The sequence below is a fragment of the Petromyzon marinus genome, unplaced genomic scaffold, assembly GCF_048934315.1.
Source record: "Petromyzon marinus isolate PM22_M1 ecotype Great Lakes invasive population unplaced genomic scaffold, UKy_Petmar_22M1.pri1.0 PM_G_Scaffold_14, whole genome shotgun sequence".
NCBI classification, from domain to species: Eukaryota; Metazoa; Chordata; class Hyperoartia; order Petromyzontiformes; family Petromyzontidae; genus Petromyzon; species Petromyzon marinus.
This window is the reverse complement of record NW_027422695.1, coordinates 2568788-2595407: the sequence shown is the minus strand read 5'-3', so window position 1 is coordinate 2595407 and position 26620 is coordinate 2568788. Positions and strand designations below refer to the sequence as shown.

Sequence of the window (26620 nt, the reverse complement as noted above, 5' to 3'; positions counted from 1 at the left end):
CTCCATGACGACGATGATGATGAGGTTGTCAATCTCCATGACGACGATGATGATGACGAGTTTGTCAATCTCCATGACGACGATGATGATGACGAGTTTGTCAATCTCCATGACGACGATGATGATGACGAGTTTGTCAATCTCCATGACGACGATGATGATGACGAGTTTGTTAATCTCCATGACGACGATGATGATGACGAGTTTGTTAATCTCCATGACGACGATGATGATGACGAGTTTGTAAATCTCCATGACGATGATGTTGAGTTTGTAAATCTCCATGATGATGATGAGTTTGTAAATCTCCATGATAATGATGATGACGAGGTTGTTAATCTCCATGACGACGATGATGATGACGAGTTTGTAAATCTCCATGACGACGATGATGATGATGACGAGTTTGTAAATCTCCATGACGACGATGATGATGAGTTTGTCAATCTCCATGACGATGATGATGATGACGAGTTTGTCAATCTCCATGACGACAATGATGATGAGTTTGTAAATCTCCATGACGACGATGATGATGACGAGTTTGTCAATCTCCATGACGACGATGATGATGAGTTTGTAAATCTCCATGACGATGATGAGTTTGTAAATCTCCATGATGATGATGATGACGATGAGTTTGTCAATCTCCATGACGACGATGATGATGACGAGTTTGTAAATCTCCATAAAGACGATGATGATGATGATGAGTTTGTAAATCTCCATGACGATGACGATGAGTTTGTAAATCTCCATAAAGACGACGATGATGATGAGTTTGTAAATCTCCATGACGATGATGAGTTTGTAAATCTCCATGATAATGATGCTGAGTTTGTAAATCTCCATGACGATGATGAGTTTGTAAATCTCCATGACGACGATGATGATGATGAGTTTGTAAATCTCCATAAAGACGATGATGATGATGAGTTTGTCAATCTCCATGACGATGACGATGAGTTTGTTAATCTCCATGACGACGATAATGATGATGACGAGTTTGTAAATCTCCATGACGACGATGAGTTTGTCAATCTCCATGATAATGATGACGAGTTTGTTAATCTCCATGACGATGATGATGATGACGAGTTTGTTAATCTCCATGACGACGACGATGATGAGTTTGTCAATCTCCATGACGACGATGATGATGATGACGAGTTTGTTAATCTCCATGACGACGGCGATCATGAGTTTGTTAATCTCCATGACGACGATGATGATGAGTTTGTTAATCGCCACGACGACGATGATGATGACGAGTTTGTAAATCTCCATGACGACGACCTCCAAGCCTCGTGGAGCCTCCAGCAGCCCCCGTTGCCATGGCCACGGGCACAACCACTTGAAGACTTCAACCCGGGGGTGGTGGTCGACATCGGGCGGTGGCTGCGGCTCACGTCGGTGGCAGCGTTCAGTGGCGATCATCTGCGTTGTGTCTGTCATCTGCGTGAGAGAGAGAGACAGACACGTTCAGATATCTTCCATGGTAGGTTGGCAGTCACCTTTAAGTGCAATAAAAAATAGTTATAATAATTGTAACAACAATGAAAATAGCAATGACAATCATAATATTACTGACAAGGATGATTGTAACGGGGTTACACCCCCACTCCCCCACCACCTCCATTCAACATGGGTTGACCAACGGGTGACCGCCCGATGTTTTGTAAACAAGTTTTACGTTGAGGGGGTTGTTGGTTATTGATCCCCTCGGACGTGGTGAAGGAGTTTAAAGTTCTCTGCTCGACTCGGCAGAATCGGCGTCTTGGGAACGGCGACGTTGAGCTGAGAGCCTTGGGAGGAGCGAGAGAGTCTCTTAGCACGTGGGGGAATATCGTCACCCAAAAAAGTAAGAATCGTTTAAATGTGTCTTTGTGTATGTGCTGGGGGTGAAGAGCTTCATAGATCATCGGATTTCCTCCGGTAATAAATGTTCTCATGAAACATCCTTAACCTATAAGTTAAACGTAATTGAAGATTCAGGCTTCGCCTAGTAACAGGTTAGTAGGCCTCAAGCCTTAGGCCTAAAGGTTAAATCTTTAATTTGCTTACCCACCTAAGGTGTTTAATAATTAAATTTTACAGAGATCGTGAGATGGCAAATCTTCAGTCACCCCTTAATCTGTAAGTGCATTTTTAACTAATTAGAGGATTCTCACGCCGAAGGCTTCGCCTAGTAACAGGTTAGTAGGCCTCAAGCCTTAGGCCTAAAGGTTTAATCTTTAATTTACTTACCCACCTAAGGTGTTTAATAATTTAATTATACAGAGATCGTTAGATGGCAAATCTTCAGTCAACCCTTAAACTGTAAGTGCATTTTTTTACTAATTTGAGGATTATTGTATGAAAATGTTGATGTAAATAAAATTTAATTTAATTTTATGCGTAATTATCCAAAGTTATGTTAATGTTTCAATTATGTGCATAAATTATGCTAAGTGGAGATGTGCCGTATTAATTTATGCGAACGCATGCTATTATGCTAATGTATACAGTTATGATAATTCGGCTTAGCTTCGTTGCCCAGGGTCGTATCATCAATCGGCATCATACAATTAATTGTATGAAGTTATGCAGGTGTGCTGTAAGTATGCCAGATTGAGCTCGGCTTTGTTGTCTAGGTTCGTATTATCGATCGCTATGATACAATTATTCTCGCTTTAACATTTACTGATTATGTATTAGTGTGCTATCTCAGGTCTCCAAATTCAAATCTCACCGCAGGATACAGTTTTTATAATTAAGAATTAACTTAGGAAAGAAACACTCAAACACTGCTGTGTTAAGCAATTTTAATTTCTAAACAAAACTTTAACACTCTAATATGCGAATTCTTATGCTTGAAATTGTCAATACAGTACTCCACGAGATGTTCCCCTCATTGATCCATACATTTAACCCTCAATAATCACGTTTGTTAACTGGGTACCAGAACAATTGATTACTTCCTCAGAGTAACACGACCATATACGGCGATAGGGAACAAAACTCCTTAAAAATTCGTGCAACGATATTCATACGAAGGCAATAAAGAAACATGTCCTGAAGGCAAAGTACACGGTAATTAATTCATGAGCAAGATTACGTAATTGCGAAATGTCTTGGAACAAGGGTGTGTGGCAGTACGCCTGCTTCAGCAAATACTCATCAATTGGCTAAGGCTTCATGGATTCATACATTTAACCCTCAATGATCACGTTTGTTTACTAGGTACCGGAACAAACGATTGCTTCATCAGAGTAACACGAGCATATACGGCAAATAGGAATAAAAGTCCTTCTTAGCTCTTTCGGTAAAGTCACGTTGAAGGGCAACAATAAAATAATAAAAAATATATAAAACAATAAAAATTCTCACGACGTTTCGACCATAACACAAACGTCGTGAGAATTTTTATTGTTTTATATATATTTTATTATTTTATTGTTTCCCTTCAACGTGACTTTACCGAAAGAGCTAAGAATATGAATTACTGCAGTCACGAAAGCTTTAAATCAAAAGGAATAAAAGTCCTTAAAAAATTCATGCAACGACATTCACACGAAGGCAATAAAGAAACTTATCCCGAAGCAAAACGTATACGGCAATGAATCCATGTGCAAGATTACGTAAGTTAACGAAATGTTGAAACCATGGTGTGCAGCAGTAGGCCTGCTTCAGCAAATACTCATTAATTGGCTGAGGTTTCAATACATTCACGGGCCAGATTCTGTGATCAAAGGAAGATTTCAACGCAGTGTTCTCCCTGTGAGTGTGTGAATTCGTAACTTATGTTTTTAAACGTTTAGTTTTCATCAATGAATTCGTTGATAATATTTATGCAAATCAAAAAGAAACATAACTACTAAAAATACTTCTACACGACCGTTTCCCCGTAACCCAATGGCAACCGTGTTCTTCGTTATCAGTTGATACTTGACGCACTTATCATGAGTCTTCTTAGTAATGATTCGTGTATATGTGTTGAGTGAGCATGGTATGGGTTGAATGGGGATGTGTTGTTGATCAATTATTTGCGTCAAGCAGATGCCAGGTGATGCGTTGCAATGCGTGGCGGCGTGCGTGTCGTACGGATAGCTGGGTTCTCCTTCTCTCACACGGGCGGCCGGAGTTCGGTCCGCAGCCAGCCGGAAGAGTCGGCACGACGCGATGATCCCGTCATCAGGTAGCACCCACAGCTCATCCGCTGGCAGCTGACACCCTTGCTTGCTGCGCGCCGGCTCCGGCTCTCTGGCGACGAACGATGCTTTTGTTCGTCGATGGATGACGCTGGAATTCTCGTCAGCTTAGCTCGAACTGCAGTGGCTCTTGTGAGTCGACGCCCAGAGCAGAATGATTTTCGAGCGATACTTCTTCGGACGGCGCTGAATTCGCACGGCGTAGCATGTCGCTACTCGGCGAGCCTCACCATCCTGGATGAGTTGCGGAGTCTTCTTCTGCGTCGGCGGTGATCTCCTGCGTCGATGGCTGGCTGTTATCTTCGGTAGCTGGTCATCTTCGGTAGCTGATGATCGCCGTCTTCTGCCGCTGGTAGCTGTGTTGCAATGTATGGCCCGTGTCTCTCTTTTTATGCCAAAATTTTTCTCTACTCGCCTTCTCACAAAGGACCGGAACTTCCTATGATCTCGCTCTGTGTTGTGGGGGGGGGGGGAGTTGTACGTGTGTCCGTGTGTGTGTCATTTATTAAGCCATCTGTGTCTCTCCCCAAGCCATCTTTTCATCTGTGGAACACAGATGCCCCCCTGCAATACAAGAGTAATTTCCCTCGCTCTGGGCGTTACATTCTTTGCTATGCCGTGCTGCGGGAAGACAAAGACGGTTGGGAGGGTTTTTTCCTATGGGATACAGTGTGTGACCTATTTCGCCTCATATTTTCTGGATAACCCTCGGTTTAATACTGCATAATTATTATTTGGTTAATGTTTCCCAAGATTTGTGATTTAACATTGTAATCACCACATATTTCTTAGGGTTTTTTTTTTTTTTATTTCGTCCCCCCGTCTGTATCCGCGGACCCGTGCTGTTATACTAGAGTAATTTTTTGGTGTCCTCAGTTTTAGAGGTATAACTTAGTTTCGGTTAAGCTTCTTGACTGCTGGAATTAATTTCTTTGGTTTTTGTAAAGTCACGTGAATGGCAAGATGTAGTGTAATTTAAGGTGAATAACGTTAGTATCAGTATTATGTACGAGAAGTAATACCCACTATGTAGATTGTAGTCTGTTTTTTTATCGTAGCGAGTGTGTAGATTCCTATAATGTCAACTTATTCTTTAAAGCTTTCGTGACTGCAAGGATTCATCTTCTTTGGTTCTTTCGGTAAAGTCACGTAGAATGAGAATAAAATAATAAATTAATAACATAAAATAACACAATAAAATTCTCACGACGTTTCGGCCACAACACAAGTGGCCTTCATCAGGTGAAGGGACGAGACTGTCTGGAGGACAGCGCTGGAGCGAACACAGCCAAGCTCAGACCGCGACCTTTAAGCTGTGTGAGAAGAAACAGCGCCTTGACAAAGGAATTAGCATTTGGTATTACCTTAGAGTCGCGGCTTTAAATCGAAATTTAACCGCCTCTACGGGGAGGGATTCCACATAACCTTAAGATCATTCAACAGACTCCGGGATAAGAAGGCTCAACTAATCGAGTCTCTCACCTTTCTGAAGAGATGCCGCGACTCTAAGGTAATACCAAATGCTAATTCCTTTGTCAAGGCGCTCTGTTTCTTCTCACACAGCTTAAAGGTCGCGGTCTGAGCTTGGCTGGGTTCGCTCCAGCGCTGTCCTCGAGACAGTCTCGTCCCTTCACCTGATGAAGGCCACTTGTGTTGTGGCCGAAACGTCGTGAGAATTTTATTGTGTTATTTTATTTTATTTATTTATTATTTTATTCTCATTCTACGTGACTTTACCGAAAGAACCAAAGAAGACTTATTCTTGTTGCTGAGTTTTGTCCTATTTCGTCTGATGTATGTGTGTTTGTTATATTTTATTGTGGTGATGAGATGTCTCATCAAGGCCTGGCTCCTTCCTTCGCGGTCGGGTGTCGCCTTTGTCTATCTCGGTGGGAGTCGTGTTCTCTCCCTTTGTCGTTTTATTGCTACCGCATGTGGCTGGGAGAAAAGGCGGCCGATAGGCTTCCTCTATGGAATCATTTTCTCTCAGTCCCGTGATCAACCCATCTCGCTCCATCTCCTCTGGGTGACCCTTGGCTTAACTCTAATAATCATTATTTGGTTTATGTTTTCCAAGATTCATCTTGAATCTTTAATTTGTTTACCCACCTAAGGTGTTGTTAACAACTTCACTGATTTTCAAATAACAAAAATCTTTTTTTAACAGAAAATGTTTTTTGTTATTTTCTTTGAACCTATCTAAGTGACTTTACCGAAAGACCCAAGAATATGCAATGACCTCGTTTAATAATGATAATTATCATGACAGATTAAGAACAATAATGGTAACAATGATAACATTAACAATAATGAACAATAAGGATAACAAGGATAATTTTAACAATTTATGATAATCGTAATGATGATAGCAATGATACGGATACTGATAATACGGATGATCGTGATAAATATATTATAACGAAACAGATAATGACAATGATATGGATACTGATAATACGGATAATCGTGATAAAGATATTATAACGATACAGATAATGACATTGATACGGATACTGATAATACGGACAATCGTGATAAAGATATAACGATATAGATAATGACAATGATACGGATACTGATAATACAGACAATCGTGATAAAAATATTATAACGATACAGATAATGACAATGATACGGATACTGATAATACGGATAATTGTGATAAAGATATTATAACGATACAGATAATGACAATGATACAGATACTGATAATACGGATAATCGTGATAAAGATATAACGATACAGATAATGACAAGGCACCTTAATTACTCTCACGCAGCTTAAAGGTCACAGTCTGAGCGTGGCTGTGTTTCACTCCAGCGCTGTCCTCGAGAAAGTCTGGTCCCTTCACCTGATGAAGGCTGCTTGTGTTGTGGCCGAAACGTCGTGATTTTTCCTGTTTTATTTTTTACCTACATGACTTTACCAAGAGTATGATAATAACTCTTATATTTTATTTTAAACAAACCCCCCCCCCCCCCAGGAAAGAGAATGCCGTGAATGTTGAAGCAATGGATCTCCCAGACGACGTGGAGACTCACCACGTCGGCGGCGGCGCTCACACCCAGCTCCACTTAGCCCAGCGGAGCGTTACCTTGGAAGGGCTTTGTGTGGTGGTGGAGGAGAAAGAGGAGGAGGTGGAGGAGGAAGAGGGGGAGGAAAAGGAGGAGGGACAGCAGGTGGAACGTGACCCGTGGGATGAGTTAGACAAGCTGGAGTGTGCCTCGTGGGATGAGTTCGACAAGCTGGACGATGAGGTGCAGCGTGTCCTGTGTGATGAGTTAGACGAGGTGGGGGAACGTGTCCTGTGGGATGCGTTTGACAAGGTGGGGGAGCCTGTCCCATGTGATGAGTTAGACGAGGTGGGGGAGCGTGTCCCGTGGGATGAGTTAGACGAGGTGGAAGATGAAGTGCAGCGTATCCTGTGTGATGAGTTAGACAAGGTGGGGGAGCGTGTCCCGTGTGATGAGTTAGACGAGGTGGGGGAGCGTGTCCCATGTGATGAATTAGACGAGGTGGGGGAGCGTGTCCCGTGGGATGAGTTAGACGAGGTGGAAGATGAAGTGCAGCGTATCCTGTGGGATGAGTTTGACAAGGTGGGGGAGCGTGTCTTGTGGGATGAGTTTGACAAGGTGGGGGAGCGTGTCCCGTGTGATGAGTTAGACGAGGTGGGGGAGCGTGTCCCGTGTGATGAGTTAGACGAGGTGGGGGAGCGTGTCCCGTGTGATGAGTTAGACGAGGTGGAGGACGTAGGCTACAAGTGCTCTCCCATGGAGTCGATTGGAGACGAGGCTTTGCCGTGTTCCGACGGAGGGGACCCCTGGGAACGGATCTTTGACGTCGCCTCCGCCGTGACCTCCTCCACCGCCTCCACTTCGACGTCGTCGACTCTCGGAGGTCTCCACTCGGAGGCCATCGACGACGCGACCCGAGGGGGCTCCTCCTGGACAGAGTCGGATCTCATTATTTTCAAGCTGATAGAAAACGCCTGGCGTGGCGGCGGCGGGGACGACGACGATAGCCCCAGGGAGGTCGCTGCCGCGTCTCCCTGCGGCCCCGGCGCTCCGGGCGAGCCGTTTGAGGACGCTCGGCGGGTCACCTCTTTCCGCGGGGGGGAGGCCCACGCCGAGGAGGAGGCCGGGGTCGGGGCCGGGGTCGGCGGCGCTTGTCGTCTCGCGGCCGCCGCCTCGGGCGCGGGGACGCGAGCGGCGGGCCGACCTCCCCCTCGGCGGAACCTTGGGGGGCCGCGACGGGACGCCGGCCGGGCCTCCACCGCGGAGCTCGCGAGCCGAGGCGGAGCTCCGCCGGTCCACCCTGGCGCGAGCTCGGAGCCGGCGCGGCCTCTTGTCGGCGGCGTCCGTCAAATCGTGCGGAACCCGTGGGGCGCGTTTCTTCCCGTCGGCCCGGCGGGGTGCGCTCTCTCACAATTCGACGACGCGGAGGCTGCCGCCGCCTCCCGCTCGTGGCGCTCGCCCGATGCCGGCCGGCAGCGCCGGCGGCTTTGGGAGGAGTCGTGCCGGGCGGCGCGGGGCCCGCCGCCGCCGGTGCCGGCCGGTCTCCCCCCCGCGCCCCCGAGCCAGCCGGGGACGCACGCCGGAAGGCGGCCTGCGGATGACAGTCCCCGCCGAGGCTCTGGGGAGGTTGCAGCCGAGGCCGCGGAGCCGCCCAAGGAGAGGAAACAGCGAGCCAGGAGCGTCTTCACTCGGCGTATGTGTACACGGTGACGGTAGCGGCCGCAGCGACGGCATCGGTTGTTTTGGCGGTTTCCGTTTGACTCGCGGTGTAAGATGGAGGAGAAGTGAAGCCAATCACCAAGGCAGGGAACTCCTCTACTTACAAACATCACTTCAGATAATCCCCTACTTATGAACGTTGCTGCGAGGACTCCCCTACTTACAATCATTACCACAGATACTCTCTTATGAGCATCGCCAGAGGGATTCTTCTATTTACTATCACTGCTGCAGGGATTCCCTTACATTACCGCAAGACGCCCCTGTTTACAAGCATTACTATAGAGATGCCCCTACTTACGAACATTACTTCAGAGATTCCCATACTTAAGAGCGCTACGACGTGGATTCCCCTACCTACGGACATCACAGCATGTACTCTATGTACGAACATTACTACAGGGACTTCCTTACTTATGAACATTCGACTTACGAACTTTCAGAGATGCGAACAAACCTGGTCCGTATGTCCACTTGCAGCTGCTCGTACCGAGAGTCGTAAGTTCAACCGGCGCGCAACAGATGGTGGTGGTGGCATCTACAGCGAGGGAAAAAAAGTATTTGATCCCCTGCTGATTTTGTACGTTTGCCCACTGACAAAGAAATGATCAGTCTATAATTTTAATGCTAGGTTTATTTGAACAGTGAGAGACAGAATAACAACAACAAAATGCAGAAAAACGCATGTCAAAAATGTTAGAAATTGATTTGCATTTTAATGAGGGAAATAAGTATTTGACCCCCTCTCAAGCAGAAAGATTTCTGGCTCCCAGGTGTCTTTTATACAGGTAACGAGCTGAGATTTGGAGCACACCTGTCCACAGAAGCAATCAATCAATCAGATTCCAAACTCTCCACCATGGCCAAGACCAAAGAGCTCTCCAAGGATGTCAGGGACACGATTGCAGACCTACACAAGGCTGGAATGGGCTACAAGACCATTGCCAAGCAGCTTGGTGAGAAGGTGACAACAGTTGGTGTGATTATTCGCAAATTGAAGAAACACAAAAGATCTGTCAATCTCCCTCGGCCTGGGGCTCCATGCAAGATCTCACCTCGTGGAGTTGCAATGATCATGAGAACGGTGAGGAATCATCCCAGAACTACACAGGAGGATATTGTCAATGATCTCAAGGCAGCTGGGACCATAGTCACTAAGAAAACAATTGGTAACACACTATGTCGTGAAGGACTGAAATCCTGCAGCACCCGCAAGGTCCCCCTGCTCAAGAAAGTTTGCCAATGAACATCTGAATCATTCAGAGGACAACTGGGTGAAAGTGTTGTGGTCAGATGAGACCAAAATGGAGCTCTTTGGCATCAACTCAACTCGCCGTGTTTGGAGGAGGAGGAATGCTGCCTATGACCCCAAGAACACCATCCCCACCGTCAAACATGGAGGTGGAAACATTATGCTTTGGGGGTGTTTTTCTGCTAAGGGGACAGGACAACTTCACCACATCAAAGGAACGATGGACGGGGCCATGTACCGTCAAATCTTCGGTGAGAACCTCGTTCCCTCAGCCAGAGCATTGAAAATGGGTCGTGGATTGGTATTCCAGCATGACAATGACCCAAAACACACGGCCAAGGCAACAAAGGAGTGGCTCAAGAAGAAGCACATTAAGGTCCTGGAGTGGCCTACCCAGTCTCCAGACCTTAATCCCATAGGAAATCTGTGGAGGGAGCTGAAGGTTCGAGTTTCCAAACGTCAGCCTCGAAACCTTAATGACTTGGAGAAGATCTGCAAAGAGGAGTGGGACAAAATCCCTCCTGAGATGTGTGCAAACGTGGTGGCCAACTACAAGAAACGTCTGACCTCTGTGATTGCCAACAAGGGTTTTGCCAAGTACTAAATCATGTTTTGCAGAGGGGTCAAATACTTATTTCCCTCATTAAAATACAAATCAATTTATAACATTTTTGACGTGCGTTTTTCGGAGTTTTTTGTTATTCTGTCTCTCACTGTTCAAATAAACCTACCATTAAAATTATAGACTGATCATTTCTTTGTTAGTGGGCAAAGGTACAAAATCAGCAGGGGATCAAATACTTTTTTCCCTCACTGTACATCTGTTGAACGTGAATAACCAGTGACATCTACATCTGTAGAACATGTAAAACCAGTGGCATCTACATATATAGAAAATGAAGAAACAGTGGCATCTACATTTGCAGAACATGAAGAACCATTGGTATCTACATCTGCAGAACGTGAAGAACCATTGGAATCTACATCTGCTGAACGTTAAGAACCAGTGGCATCCACATCAGTAGAACGTGAATAACCAGTGGCATCTACAGCTGCAGAACATGAAAAACCAGTGGCATCTACATCTGCAGAACGTGAAGAACCAGTGGCATCTACATATGCAGAACGTGAAGAACCAGTGGCATCTACATCTGCAGAACGTGATGAACCAGTGGCATCTACATCTGCAGAACGTGAAGAACCAGTGGCATCTACAGCTGCAGAACATGTAGGATCAGTGGCATCTACATCTGCAGAACGTGAAGAACCAGTGGCATCTACATCTGTAGACTATGAAGAAGCAGTGGCATCTACATCTGCAGAACGTGAAGAACCAGTGGCATCTACATCTGTAGAATATGAAGAACCAGTGGCATCTACATCTGCAGAACGTGAAGAACCAGTGGCATCTACATCTGCAGAACGTGAAGAACCAGTGGCATCTACATCTGCAGAACGTGAAGAAACAGTGGCATCTACATCTATAGAATATGAAGAACCAGTGGCATCTACATCTGCAGAACGTGAAGAACCATTGGCATCTACATCTGCCGAACGTAAAGAACCAGTGGCATCCACATCAGTAGAACGTGAATAAGCAGTGGCATCTACAGCTGCAGAACATGAAAAACCAGTGGCATCTACATCTGCAGAACGTGATGAACCAGTGGCATCTACATCTGTAGAACACAAAGACCAGTGGCATCTACATCTACAAAACGTGAAGATCCAGTGGCATCTACATCTGTAGAACGTGAAGAATCAGTGGCATCTACATCTACAGAACATGTAGAACCAGTGGGATCTACATCTACAGAAAATGTAGAACGAGTGCCATCTAATCTGTAGAACGTGAATAACCAGTGCCACCTACATCTGAAGAACGTGAAGAACCAGTGGCATCTACATCTGTAGAAAGTGAATAAACAGTGGCATCTACATATGTAGAACGTGAAGAACCAGTGGCATCTACATCTGCAGAACGTGAAGAACCAATGGCATCTACATCTGCAGAACATGAAGAACCAGTGGCATCTACATCTGTAGAACATGTAGAACCAGTGGCATCTACACCTGCAGAACGTGAAGAACCAGTGGCACAGAACGTGAAGAACCAGTGGCATCTACACCTGCTGAACATGAAGAACCAATGGCATCTACACCTGCAGAACGTGAAGAACCAGTGGTATCTACATTTGCAGAATGTGAATAACCAGTGGCATCTACATCTGCAGAACATGTAGAACCAGAGGCATCTACATCTGCCGAACATGAAGAACCAGTAGCATCTACATTTGAAGAACGTGAATAACCAGTGGCATCTACATCTGCAGAAAGTGAAGAATCAGTGGCATCTACATATGTAGAACGTGAAGAACCAGTGGCATCTACATCTGCAGAACGTGAAGAACCAGTGGCATCTACATCTGCAGAACATGAAGAACCAGTGGCATCTACATCTGTAGAACGTGAAGAACCAGTGGTATCTACATCTACAGAACATGAAGAACCAGTGGCATCTACATCTGCAGAACGTGAAGAACCAGTGGCATCTACATGTGTAGAATGTGAAGACCAGTGGCATCTACACCTGCAGAATGTGAAGAACCAGTGGCATCTACATCTGCAGAACGTAAAGAACCAGTGACATCTACATCTGCAGAACGTGAAGAACCAGTGGCATCTACATCTGCAGAACTTGAAGAACCAGTTGCATCTGCAGAACGTGAAGAACCAGTGGCATCTACATCTGCAGAACGTGAATAACCAGTGGCAGCTACATCTGCAGAACGTGAAGAACCAGTGACATCTACATCTCAGAACGTGAAGAACCAGTGGCATCTACATCTGCAGAACGTGACGAACCAGCGGCATCTACATCTGCAGAACGTGAATAACCAGTGACATCTACATCTGCAGAACGTGAAGAACCAGTGACATCTACATCTGCAGAACGTGAACAACCAGTGGCATCTACACCTGCAGAACGTGAAGAACCAGTGGCATCTACATCTACAGAACATGAAGAACCAGTGGCATGTACATCTGCAGAACGTGAAGAACCAGTGGCATCTACATCTGCAGAACGTGAAGAACCATTGGCATCTACATCTGCAGAACGTGAAGAACCAGTGGCATCTACATCTGCAGAACGTGAAGAAACAGTGGCATCTACATCTCTAGAACGTGAAGAACCAGTAGCATCTACATCTGCAGAACGTGAAGAACCAGTGGCATCTACATCTGCAGAACGTGAAGAACCAATGGCATCTACATCTGCAGAACATGAAGAACCAGTGGCATCTACATCTGTAGAACATGAAGAACCAGTGGCATCTACATCTGCAGAACGTGAAGAATCAGTGGCATCTACATCTGCAGAACGTGAAGAACCAGTGGCATCTACATCTGCAGAACGTGAAGAACCAGTTGCATCTACATCTATAGAATATGAAGAACCATTGGCATCTACATATGTAGAATATGAAGAACCATTCGCATCTACATCTGCAGAACACAAAGAACCAGTGGCATCTACATCTGCAGAACGTTAAGAACCAGTGGTATCTACATCTGCAGAACGTGAAGAACCAATGGCATCTACATCTGCAGAACGTGAAGAACCAGTGACATCTACATCTGCAGAATGTGAACAACCAGTGGCATGAGACCTCCTTTGCCAGTAACAAGATATAGAAATAGGTTTTACCCTTTTAACTGGCACAAAAACTGACACCTTTATTCAAGGCATCATGTTTGCAATAACCACAACACAAGCAGTCAAAATGCAAACAAAAAAGACAACTCTGATAATAATATGCACTGTCCTTGAATTTGATTGGTCCACACCCGAGACAGCTTTTCTTAGAGCCTAGTCTCTATTGGTGTTGGACCAGAAGACGCCAAAAGGCGTACAACTCAGAAACAGCGCACTATCAGAGTATTGAGGGCTCGGGGTGAGCATTTACATTATGAGACCTCCTTTGCCAGTAGCAAGATATAGGAATAGGTTTTACCCTTTTAACTGGCACAAAAACTGACACCTTTATTCAAGGCATCATGTTTCCTACAACCAGTGGCATCTACATCTGCAGAACGTGAAGAACCAGTGACATCTACAGCTGCATAACGTGAACAACCAGTGGCATCTACATCTACGAACACAGACCCTCTGGAACCTAACTCGTTCGTAAGTAGAGGTAAGTCCCTGTATAGTGTAGTGTGTATAGTCGTGTAGTGTGAATAGTAGTGTTTATAGTATTGTAATATGTATAGTAATGTGTATATATTAGTGTAGTGTAAATAGTAATGTAGTATATAGTAGCGTCGTGTGTATAGTAGTATAGTGTCTATGGTAGTGTAGTGTGTATAGTAGTGTATATAGTATTGTAATATGTATAGTAGTGTTGTATATAGTAGTGTAGTGTGTATCGTAGTGTAGTGTATATAGTAATGTAGTATATAGTAGCGTAGTGTGTATAGTAGTGTTATGTATAGTAGTACTGTGATGAAATTAAATATGTTGGTTCTTCACGTTCTGCAGATGTAGATGCCACTGGTTCTTCACGTTCCGCAGATGTAGATGTACATGCCGTACAAATCTAGAGGAGTAAAGTTGGATAAATCGACTTACGAACACAGATCTCTGGAACCTGACTCATTCGTAAGTAGAGGTAGTCCCCGGTATATATATAAATGCAAAAAAAATATTTAATTTCATCACTTAAAAAGCTGGACATCCGTGACGCGCGAAGCACTTTGCGGCCCTTTGGATTCCTCCCGCCGCGGCTTAAAGATTCCGATTCCCCGACCCCGTCGTTGGCGTGACGTTGCTACCGCTGAGCGACGTGGCCACCCGTGCCACACACGCTGCCCTCCCGTCCTGTTTGCGTGTCGCTGCCTCGTCGCCGTAGTTGTTGTGGCATGGTAACGGTTCGGCGCTTCGCTGCACTAGCGACACGGCGAGCCAGGGTTTTGATTCCCGCTCACGGCCACCAATGCCACCGGGTGATGATCGTCTGAACCGGTCAACGGGCGTCCCCTAGGTCGATTCAGCCTCAAATGCGTACCTGGTGTGGCGGTATGTAGCGAACGTTGCCGCCGGGGAGACTAAGGCGTGGTGGTGTGAGCAATCCACCCTCTGCTGTGTCGTGCCGCCCTTCATGGGTGCCGCTGCTCGCCACTACCAGCACTCGCCCCTAAGTCTGCCACAGGCGACACGGCGGGGGATATTTGTCTCTGTTGTAACGTTCTTACCCCATGGCCCCTACTACTGGACATCTGTGATGCACTAAGAGCTTCACAGCTCTTCGGATTCCCCCTCCCGCTGCTGAAGTATGGATATTCTGATGCTGAATTGGCGAGGACAATTCACAATTTATTCAATTGATTCCACCACCTACCCTCACCACCCTCCCCCACCATCCACCTCGCCTCACCCCTCTCCCTATCACCACCCTCCCCCACCACCCCTTCCCAACCTCCGCACCCCCCGTCCCCCCCCATCTTGCTCGTCGTCGGCCACTGACAAACTCGACGGGCGACCGAGACTCTCGCCCCTGCGCTCTAAACCAAATCTCCCGCGTGATTTTTTTTTTTACGATGTCCCGGACGGGAAGAGATTTTAACGGTCTAAACCCCTGACGGAGCGCAGCTCAGCTTGCCCGGCTGGAGGAGGCATTCGTGGACGAGCCCTACCCGGACCCACATCGACAGCTCATGCTCGCTCTTGCCACCAACATCTCGGTGTGGAAGGTCAAGGTAAGTCCCCCCCCCCACCAACCACGTGGTGGTAACCTCAACGCTAGGGTGGGAGGAGCAAAAGTAGTCGTTGGCTTTAGTGACCGATCTTACTGGAGACGGTGGTCATGTCTGGTTGCTAGACCATCGCACACACAGACACACGTAGACACACACAGACACACGTAGACAAACACGTAGACACAGACACGTAGACACACAGACACACGAAGACACACGTAGACACACACAAAGATCCCCCATATAGCCTTAACAGACTGTAGGGGCAAGTGCTGTTAGCGAGCACCTATGAAGGCCGGAACAGTACACGAGGGGGTGGGTGGCCAGCACCACGCCTGACCGCCTTTGTCTCCCTAGTGGCGATGTTTACACACCGTTCCAGGTACTCATTTGAGGCTGAGTCGACCTAGGGGAGGCCCGGGACCGGTTCAGATAATCGTCACTGGTGTTGGGAATCGAACCCGGGTCGCCAGGTTCATAGCGCAGCGCGCTAACCGCTACACTACAGACACAGACACACGTAGACACACACACACAGACACATACAGACACACACAGACACACGTAGACACACAAACATATGTAGACACACAGACACACAGACACACGTAGACACACGTAGACACACAGACACAGACAGACACACGCAGACACACACAGACACACGTAGACACACACAGACACACGTAGACACAGACACACGTAGACACACAAACACACAGACACACGTAGACAGACACACGTAGACACGGAGACACGTAGACACACACAGACACGTAGACACACGGAGACACACGTAGACACACAGACACACGCAGACACACACAGACACACGTAGACACACACAGACACCACGCACACCGCTGGATGATTTTGTTATTGCGGTTCTCGTCAAGAATTGGTTCCAAAACCGACGAGCCAAGTGGCGACGGCTGGAGCAGGAAGCGGCGTGGACGACGCACGTCACCGAAGCCAGGAACGCCGTCGCCACGGACGCCATCACCCCCGCCACGGCCACCAGCGTCACCGTCGCCACGGCCACCACCACCACCGTCACCACCGCCACGGCCGCAATGAACCGGTAATTGGCATCGGCTCGCTCTGCGGGTCTGCGGAGAGCGGTGAGCGTCGAGCGGTGAATGGTGAGCGTCCACAGAGCGTCCAAGCGAGGCGTCATCCATCCCACGTCGATGAACGGACAAGTTCAGCCTTGCAGCTCTTGACTCGCCTCACACTCATGGGACCCACGGTGGCTATGAGATGTTGACTACCTCGCCTGGTGTACAGGAGGTCGTGGGTTTGATACCAACCCTGATGATGCCTGCTGCTGTATATTTAGAGTCTGCGTCTGTCATCATCACGGTGGCTATGAGATGTTGACTACCTCGCCTGGTGTACAGGATGTCGTGGGTTTAATACCAATCCTGACGATGTCTGCTGCTGTATATTTGGAGTTGGCGTCTGTCATCATCATCACGGTGGCTATGAGATGTTGACTACCTCGCCTGGTGTACAGGAGGTCGTGGGTTTGATACCAATCCTGACGATGCCTGCTGCTGTATATTTAGAGTCTGCGTCTGTCATCATCATCACGGTGGCTATGAGATGTTGACTACCTCGCCTGGTGTACAGGAGGTCGTGGGTTTGATACCAATCCTGACGATGCCTGCTGCTGTATATTTAGAGTCTGCGTCTGTCATCATCATCATCATCACGGTGGCTATGATATGTTGACTACCTCGCTTGGTCTACAGGAGGTCGTGGGTTTGATACCAACCCTGACGATGCCTGCTGCTGTATATTTAGAGTCTGCGTCTGTCATCATCACGGTGGCTATGAGATGTTGACTACCTCGCCTGGTGTACAGGAGGTCGTGGGTTTGATACCAATCCTGACGATGTCTGCTGCTGTATATTTAGAGTCTGCGTCTGTCATCATCATCACGGTGGCTATGAGATGTTGACTACCTCGCCTGGTGTACAGGAGGTCGTGGGTTTGATACCAACCCTGACGATGTCTGCTGCTGCATATTTGGAGTCTGCGTGTCTCATCACGGTGGTTATGAGATATTGACTACCTCACTTGGTCTACAGGAGGTTGCATAGATAATCCCCATGGTCGCGTGGAGTCTCTGTATCTCCATGAGTCTCTATGTATCTCTATGAGTCTCTATGTATCTCTATGAGTCTCTATGTATCTCCATGAGTCTCTAGGTATCTCTATGAGTCTCTATAGTACATAGAGATGCATAGAGACTCATAGAGACACATAGACTCATGGAGATACATAGAGACGCATAGAGACACATAGACTCATAGATATACTTACAGACTCATGGAGATACATAGAGACGCATAGAGATACATACTCATAGCGATACATAGAGACTCGTAGAGATACATAGAGATACAGAGAGACTCATAGAGATACATAGAGACTCGTAGAGATACATAGAGACTCAGAGATACAGAGAGACTCAGAGATACAGAGAGACTCATAGAGATACATAGAGATACATAGAGATGCATAGAGACTCATAGAGATACATAGAGACTCGTAGAGATACATCGAGACGCATAGAGATAGATAGAGACTCATAGAGATACATCGAGACGCATAGAGATACATAGAGATGCAGAGAGACTCGTAAAGATACATAGAGACTCAGATACAGAGAGACTCATAGAGATACATAGAGACTCATAGAGATACAGAGAGACTCATAGAGATACATAGAGATACAGAGAGACTCATAGAGATACAAAGAGACTCATAGAGATACATAGAGACTCATAGAGATACATAGAGACGCATAGAGACTCACGGAGACTCATAGAGGTGCGTGTAGTGCCGTCGTTAGAGCAGCGGCCAAACCTCCGCCTCCACATTTACAGGCAGCGGCAGCAGCAGCAGCAGGTGAAGCGCGAGATCCACACGCGCTCCTCCAACCCCCACGTGGGAGCCAGCACCGCCAAGGTGACCGGCGTACAGACACCAGAACCTCCATCCGCTCCACCTCCATCTACTCCACCTGCATCTACTCCACCTCTATCTACTCCACCTGCATCCACTCCACCTGCATCTACTGCACCTGCATCTACTGCACCTGCATCTACTCCACCTCCTGCACCTCCATCTACTCCACCTCCATCTACTCCACCTCCATCCGCTCCACCTGCATCTACTCCACCTGCATCTACTCCACCTCCATCCGCTCTACCTCCATCTACTCCACCTCCATCTACTCCACCTCCATCCGCTCCACCTCCATCCGCTCCACCTCCATCTACTCCACCTGCATCTACTCCACCTGCATCTACTCCATCTACTCCACCTCCATCTACTCCACCTCCATCTACTCCACCTCCTGCACCTCCATCTACTCCACCTCCATCTGCTCCACCTCCATCCACTCCACCTCCATCCACTCCACCTCCATCTACTCCACCTCCATCTACACGTAGACACACAGACACACGGAGACACACGTAGACACACACAAACACAGACACACAGACACACGTAGACACACACAGACACACACAGACACACAGACACACGTAGACACACACAGACATGTAGACACACAGACACACACAGACACGTAGACACACGTAGACAACAACAACCGCCATTCGCCACTAAGTGCCGGTGACGTCACCACGATGCTTGTGCACCCTGAGGCCACGTGAAGTGTCGAACGCCCGCTGGCAGGAGGTCACGGGGCAGACCCAGGTGCCACGGGTCGACTGACTGAGATGACTGGCTGATGCACCACCTGTGCCCCCTACTGTGCCAACCTGCTGTGCTTTAGCCACCCGGCACTCCGCTCGTTGTTGTGAGCGTCGCTCCTCCGCCCTCCGTTGTTGTTGGAGGGCGACTACCTCCAACTGCCCAGTAGCGTCCTTCACGCGCCTCCTCCACAGAGGCCGATCTTGACACCGCTGGTACCAGTCATCGGCAAGTCCACTCAGTTCCACGTCCTCCTGTACCACATCACTCCATCTCTTCTCTAGCCCGTGCCGCGCCCGCTTAGCCCCCTCAATCCGGCCGAACAAAAGCTGTTTCGGCATGCGGTGGCTGGGCATGCGGGCTACATGACCCAGCCATTGCAGCCTTGCCCGCCGGAGGAGCTCACCGATTGGACCTTGCCCAGATCTTTCAAGGATTTGTGAGCTCCTCACACAATCCAGTCTGGTTAAACCCAGGATGGATCGTAGGCAGGCCAGCCTAAATGTTTTTAACCGGCGAAGATGTTCCATTAGGGGGGTCCATGTTTCGCAAGCGTAGAGAAGGGAGGGAATGACCGTGGCCGAGAAGACCTGAAGCTTAGTGCGGAGCGACAGACCAGGTAGCTTCCACACAGCGTTACGCAACCGATGAAAAGATATTGCCGCTCGACTGATTCGGAGTGAGACCTCTGCTGTTAACCTTGAGCCAGTCATAAGCACACTGCCCAGGTATGGGAAACTCTCCACTCTCTCCACAACTGCCCCATCACCGATTGGGAGTTGTGGGGGTGGAGTGTCCGATGGTACAAAATACCCAGGCAGGTGCTTAGTTTTGGTGGGGCTGATGGTAAGGCCCCACCTCTTAGTGGCACGCTCCAGTCTCAGCAGCAGCGTCTCCAACTCCTCCTCTGAATGAGCAGCTATTACCAAATCATCAGCATACATAACGTGGTTGAGCAATAGGGAGCCATCCCTTGACCGCACCCGGGCATCGATCAGCCTCCCATTATATCTGTACCATATGGAGATTCCCCCGGTACAGCTATTGAAGGCTTCACGAACTACGTGGTCAAAATAGATGTTAAACAATGTGGGAGCCAGAGGACATCCCTGTCGCACCCCAAGGTGTACAGGGAATGGCTCTGACTCCCGGCCACGTAGTTTTACCCGGGCCCGCTCACCATCATGAAGGTCCTTAATGATCGTGAGCAGAGGGTCAGGTACTCCAAAAGCACGAAGAACAACCCAGAGCCCAGGCCTACTGATGGTATCATAGGCCTTGACCAGGTCAATAAAGCAGAGATGTAGGTCTTGTTGGAATTCCCTACACCTCTGCTGTAGCAGACGGACAGAAAATATGGCATCTGTGCAGGACCACCCTTTCCTGAAACCGCATTGGGGCTCCGCAAGCCTCTCCTCAGCGTAACTGGCAAGGCGATGCTGAATAATCCTTGCCAGGACCTTTCCCGGCACACTGAGGAGTGAGATGCCCCTGTAGTTACAGTCTGTGCGGTCCCCCCTTCTTAAAAAGGGGGACCACCAGGGCATCCTTCCAATCCTGTGGAACCCATCCAGTGGTCCAGACCGTTGTTATGATGTCATATAGGGCAGTCTGTGCACAAACGCCACCCTCCCTCAGCATTTCGCTTGGGAGATCATCTCTGCCCACTGCCTTTCCTGGTCTCAGACTCCGGATTGCCTTCAGTACTTCCTCAACAGATGGCACCTCAGCCAGCCACTTACAGGGGGTGACTTCTTCCAATATTTGAGGCACCGCAGCCTCAGCAGGGTCATCCTCACTTTGTGCCACGATGTTTTCCTGGCTGAGGGATTTTCCGTCCCCCAGGACCTCACAGAAATGCTCAGCAAATCTGCAAACCTGTTCCTGGGGGTCGGAGATTGGATCACCGTTTTTTCCCCTAATGATGGTAATAGGTGTGGCGCCGCAGGTTACTTTTTTGATGGAGTTAAATAGAGATTTGTGATCACGGGCCACTGAGGCAGACTCCATCTCCTCAGCAACCCGCAACCACCACCCATCCTTGCAGCGCCTCACGGCTCTCCGAACCTCCGAGCGAAGGCTGCGGTAAGCCTCCTCATTCTCTGACGTGGGATTCTGTAGCCGATGACAGTGGGCCTGTCGCTTTTTCTCAACCATCCTGAACACCTCCTCTGTCAGCCAGGGTCTCTGGGGAGGTCTGGACCGCGTACCCAAAGCAGCCATTGCAGCTGCATGAGTCACACTCCTAAACCTCGCCCATTTACCCTCGACATCAGGAGGAGTCGGGGACGATGTCAATCCCAGCCGCAAGCGATGATGAAATTCTCGCTTGCAACTTTCATCAGATAACTGAGACCAGGCCACATTAGGTTGGAATGCGGTCCTGGGTGTACACCCACCACCGGAGTGGAAGAATGGCAGGCGCATCTTACAGATGACTAGTCGATGGTCAGAGGGCAGATCAGCTCCACGGTAGGTCCTGGTGTCAAGGACATGGGCTCGCATCCGCTGGTCCGTCACTATGTAGTCCAGCAGATGTTCTTGCTTGGACCCGGCATGCATCCATGATGTTGTGTGGATGCGCCGATGCCGGAACAGCGTGTTGGTAATTACAAGTCCATGGGCTGCACAAAAATCTAGCAGCCTCCTACCGTTGTTATTGAGCTGATCTGGCCCATGCCTTCCAATCACTCCAGACCAGGTGCCAGTATCATGACCAACTCGGGCATTGAAGTCACCCAGCATGATGACTCTATCCCGAGGGGCCACTTTAGCCAGCACCTGTGACAGGTCATTTAAGGCATCTGACTCATCGGCTTTGCCTGCATCCCTCCACGGATGTTCATCTTCGGTGGGGGCATAAGTAACCACGACCACCATTCCTCACCTCCGGTTGATGGGAAGGCGAGCCCAAAGTAGCCTGGGGCTTACAGCTTCCCACACCTCACCGCCACGCTCCCACGCCCCCTTCATTCTTTTGTTCAAAAGAAGAGCCACTCCCTGTTGTTTGGCAGTCTCCTGCCCCGAGTAGAGGACTGTCCACCCCTCATGGTGGCAGGAGCCAGAGCCGGTCCACCGGACCTCCTGAATGCCACATAGATCCAGGCGGTACCGGTCCAGCTCCCGACAGAGGAGTGGCAGCCTCTCCTCCGCAGTGAGCATTCGAACATTCCACGTGGCCACCCGTAGTGGCTTTTCGTTGTTTCTGGAGGAGCCCCGAGGGTAGATATTCAATATCCTGGCTCCGCCAATTGGGGTTTGGTCAGGAGACGTCATAGACGCCTGGCCCCCCGGGGCCTCCGGCACAAGCTTATTAGTTACATATTTCAGTTTAACTCGTGGTTTAGTGGTAATTAATTGAAGGTGGAGGGGTTACCAGCCCCTCGCACCCATCCAGAGCCCCCGTTTAGCCCCTGTGGTGGACACATATGCCATGAGGGGAGGAGCCAATCAAAATTGGACCTCCCCCCACAGCACTGTCCACGACAGAGTTGCCCGTCCGGCACCGCGAGGAGGTAAGGGGTTGTTTTGCCGGACACACGTAGACACACAGACACAGACAGACACACGTAGACACACACACACACACGTAGACAGACACACGTAGACACACACAGACACCACGCACACCGCTGGATGATTTTGTTATTGCGGTCCTCGTCAAGGGTTGGTTCCAAAATCGACGAGCCAAGTGGCGACGGCTGGAGCAGGAAGCGGCGTGGACGACGCACGTCACCGAAGCCAGGAACGCCGTCGCCACGGACGCCATCACCCCTGCCACGGCCACCGGCGTCACCGTCGCCACGGCCACCACCACCACCGTCACCACCGCCACGGCCGCAATGAACCGGTAATTGGCATCGACTCGCTCTGCGAGTCTGCGGAGAGCGGTGAGCGTCGAGCGGTGAATGGTGAGCGTCCACAGAGCGTCCAAGCGAGGCGTCATCCATCCCACGTCGATGAACGGACAAGTTCAGCCTTGCAGCTCTTGACTCGCCTCACACTCATGGGACCCACGGTGGCTATGAGATGTTGACTACCTCGCCTGGTGTACAGGAGGTCGTGGGTTTGATACCAATCCTGATGATGCCTGCTGCTGTATATTTAGAGTCTGCGTCTGTCATCATCATCACGGTGGCTATGAGATGTTGACTACCTCGCCTGGTGTACAGGAGGTCGTGGGTTTGATACCAATCCTGACGATGTCTGCTGCTGCATATTTGGAGTCTACGTGTCTCATCACGGTGGCTATGAGATGTTGACTACCTCACTTGGTCTACAGGAGGTTGCATAGATAATCCCCGTGGTCGTGTGGAGTCTCTGTATCTCCATGAGTCTCTATGTATCTCCATGAGTCTCTATGTATCTCCATGAGTCTCTAGGTATCGCTGAGTCTCTATGGTACATAGAGATGCATAGAGACTCATAGAGACACATAGACTCATGGAGATACATAGAGACACATAGACTCATAGATATACTTACAGACTCATGGAGATACATAGAGACGCATAGAGATACATACTCATAGAGATACATAGAGACTCATAGAGATACATAGAGACTCAGAGATAGAGAGATTAATAGAGTTACATAGAGACTCGTAGAGATACATAGAGACTCAGAGATACAGAGAGACTCAGAGATACAGAGAGACTCATAGAGATACATAGAGATACATAGAGACGCATAGAGACGCGTAGAGATACATAGAGACTCGTAGAGATACATCGAGACGCATAGAGATACATAGAGACTCATAGAGATACATAAGAGACACATAGAGATGCATAGAGATACAGAGAGACTCATAGAGATACGTACTCGTAAAGATACATAGAGACTCAGAGATACATAGAGACTCAGAGATACATAGAGACTCAGAGATACAGAGAGACTCATAGAGATACATAGAGACTCATAGAGATACATAGAGACGCATAGAGACTCATGGAGACTCATAGAGGTGCGTGTAGTGCCGTCGTTAGAGCAGCGGCCAAACCTCCGCCTCCACATTTACAGGCAGCGGCAGCAGCAGCAGCAGGAGAAGCGCGAGATCCACATGCGCTCTGCCAACCCCCACGTGGGAGCCAGCACCGCCAAGGTGACCGGCGTACAGACACCAGAACCTCCATCCGCTCCACCTCCATCCGCTCCACGTCCATCTACTCCACTTGCATCTACTCCACCTCCATCTACTCCACCTGCATCAACTCCACCTGCACCTACTCCACCTCCATCTACTCCACCTGCATCTACTCCACCTCCTGCACCTCCATCTACTCCACCTCCATCCACTCCACCTGCATCTACTCCACCTGCATCTACTCCACCTCCATCTACTCCACCTCCATCCACTCCACCTCCATCTACTCCACCTGCATCTACTCCACCTCCATCTACTCCACCTCCATCCACTCCACCTCCATCTACTCCACCTCCATTAACTCCACCTCCATCTACTCCACCTCCATCCGCTCCACCTGCATCTACTCCACTTCCATCTACTCCACCTCCATCCACTCCACCTCCATCTACTCCACCTGCATCTACTCCACCTCCATCTACTCCACCTCCATCCACTCCACCTCCATCTACTCCACCTGCATCTACTCCACCTCCATCTACTCCACCTGCATCCACTCCACCTCCATCTACTCCACCTGCATCTACTCCACCTCCATCTACTCCACCTCCATCTACTCCACCTCCATCCACTCCACCTCCATCTACTCCACCTCCATCTACTCCACCTCCATCTACTCCACCTCCTGCACCTCCATCTACTCCACCTCGATCTACTCCACCTCCATCTACTCCACCTCCATCCACTCCACCTCCATCCACTCCACCTCCATCTACTCCACCTCCATCTACTGCACCTCCATCTACTCCACCTCCATCTACTCCACCTCCATCTACTCCACCTGAATCTACTCCACCTGCATCTACTCCATCTACTCCACCTCCATCTACTCCACCTGCATCTACTCCACCTCCTGCACCTCTATCGACTCCACCTCCATCCACTCCACCTGCATCTACTCCACCTCCATCCACTCCACCTCCATCCACTCCACCTCCTGCACCTCCATCCACTCTACCTCCATCTACTCCACCTCCATCCACCCCACCTCCTGCACCTCCATCTACTCCACCTCGTCCAACCCCCATCACCTGCACCACCACCCCCACCCTCCTCCTTCCCCATTCTCCTCCCCCCTCCTGCACCGTTCCTGCACCACGGCATCAATTCAAAGGTCGAAGTTCATCCGTCGCTGTAACAGTGACGGGGATTATCTGAACGGCACCCGGGCCTCCCCTAGGTCGACCCGGCCTCAAACGAGCGGGGGGGGGAGCTCCTGGTGGTTCCCCGCCGGTTGGCCCCGCCGCCCGGCCACCCCCCGCCGGCATCCCGCCGGTTGCGGAGCTCTCAAGCGCCGCCGCTCGCACAGTCGGTGCCCACGCATCCCTGGTGGCGGTGGCGGCGGCGACGGTGACGACGGTGTTGGTGATTGTGGCGACGGTGACGACAGTGTTGGTGATTGTGGCGACGGGGACGACCACGGCCGCCGCCGCTGCTGCTGCTTCTACGAGCCGTCCTGAAATAGGCCCTCGTCTGTAACGACGTCGCCGCACTCGACCGCTCCTTCAACATCGCCGCACAAGTGAACCGCTCGGCACAGCTCGGTGGTGGTGGTTGTTATGGTGGTAGTGGTTATGGTGGTGGTGGTGGTGGTGATGGTGGTGGTTATGGTGGTGGTGGTTATGGTGGTGGTTATGATGGTGGTGGTTATGGTGGTGGTGATGGTGGTGGTGGTTATGGTGGTGGTTATGATGGTGGTTATGATGGTGGTGGTTATGGTGGTGATGATGGTGGTGGTTATGGTGGTGGTGGTTATGATGGTGGTGGTGGTTATGGTGGTGGTGGTTATGATGGTGGTGGTGGTTA

General features: G+C 49.1%; 1 protein-coding gene across 2 annotated transcripts; it reads left to right on the top strand.

Annotated features, from left to right (window-relative positions):
• Window positions 1-1394: 1394 nt before the first annotated feature.
• Window positions 1395-26535, top strand: LOC142910204 (uncharacterized). 2 transcript variants are annotated; one of them, XM_076059893.1, is made up of 9 exons: window positions 1395-1498; window positions 1768-1861; window positions 7175-8898; window positions 15830-15936; window positions 16833-17017; window positions 18831-18912; window positions 23334-23518; window positions 24691-24772; window positions 25995-26535. In XM_076059893.1, exons 3-9 carry the CDS (start codon window positions 7203-7205, stop codon window positions 26166-26168), a joined length of 2511 nt encoding a protein of 836 aa, XP_075916008.1. In that variant the 5' UTR covers window positions 1395-1498; window positions 1768-1861; window positions 7175-7202; the 3' UTR covers window positions 26169-26535. The 2 variants fall into 2 exon arrangements, with proteins under 2 accessions (XP_075916008.1, XP_075916007.1); XM_076059892.1 differs by lacking the exon at window positions 1395-1498 and having other exon boundaries at window positions 1630-1861.
• The last annotated feature ends 85 nt before the right edge of the window (window positions 26536-26620 follow it).

Excerpts from the sequence above, each read along its gene's own strand:
- LOC142910204 (XM_076059893.1), top strand. The coding sequence starts at position 7,203 with ATGGATCTCCCAGACGACGTGGAGACTCACCACGTCGGCGGCGGCGCT. Across the intron at positions 15,937-16,832 it reads TCTCGGTGTGGAAGGTCAAG|AATTGGTTCCAAAACCGACG; the intron begins GTAAGTCCCCCC and ends GTTCTCGTCAAG. Across the intron at positions 23,519-24,690 it reads GCCACGGCCGCAATGAACCG|GCAGCGGCAGCAGCAGCAGC; the intron begins GTAATTGGCATC and ends CCACATTTACAG.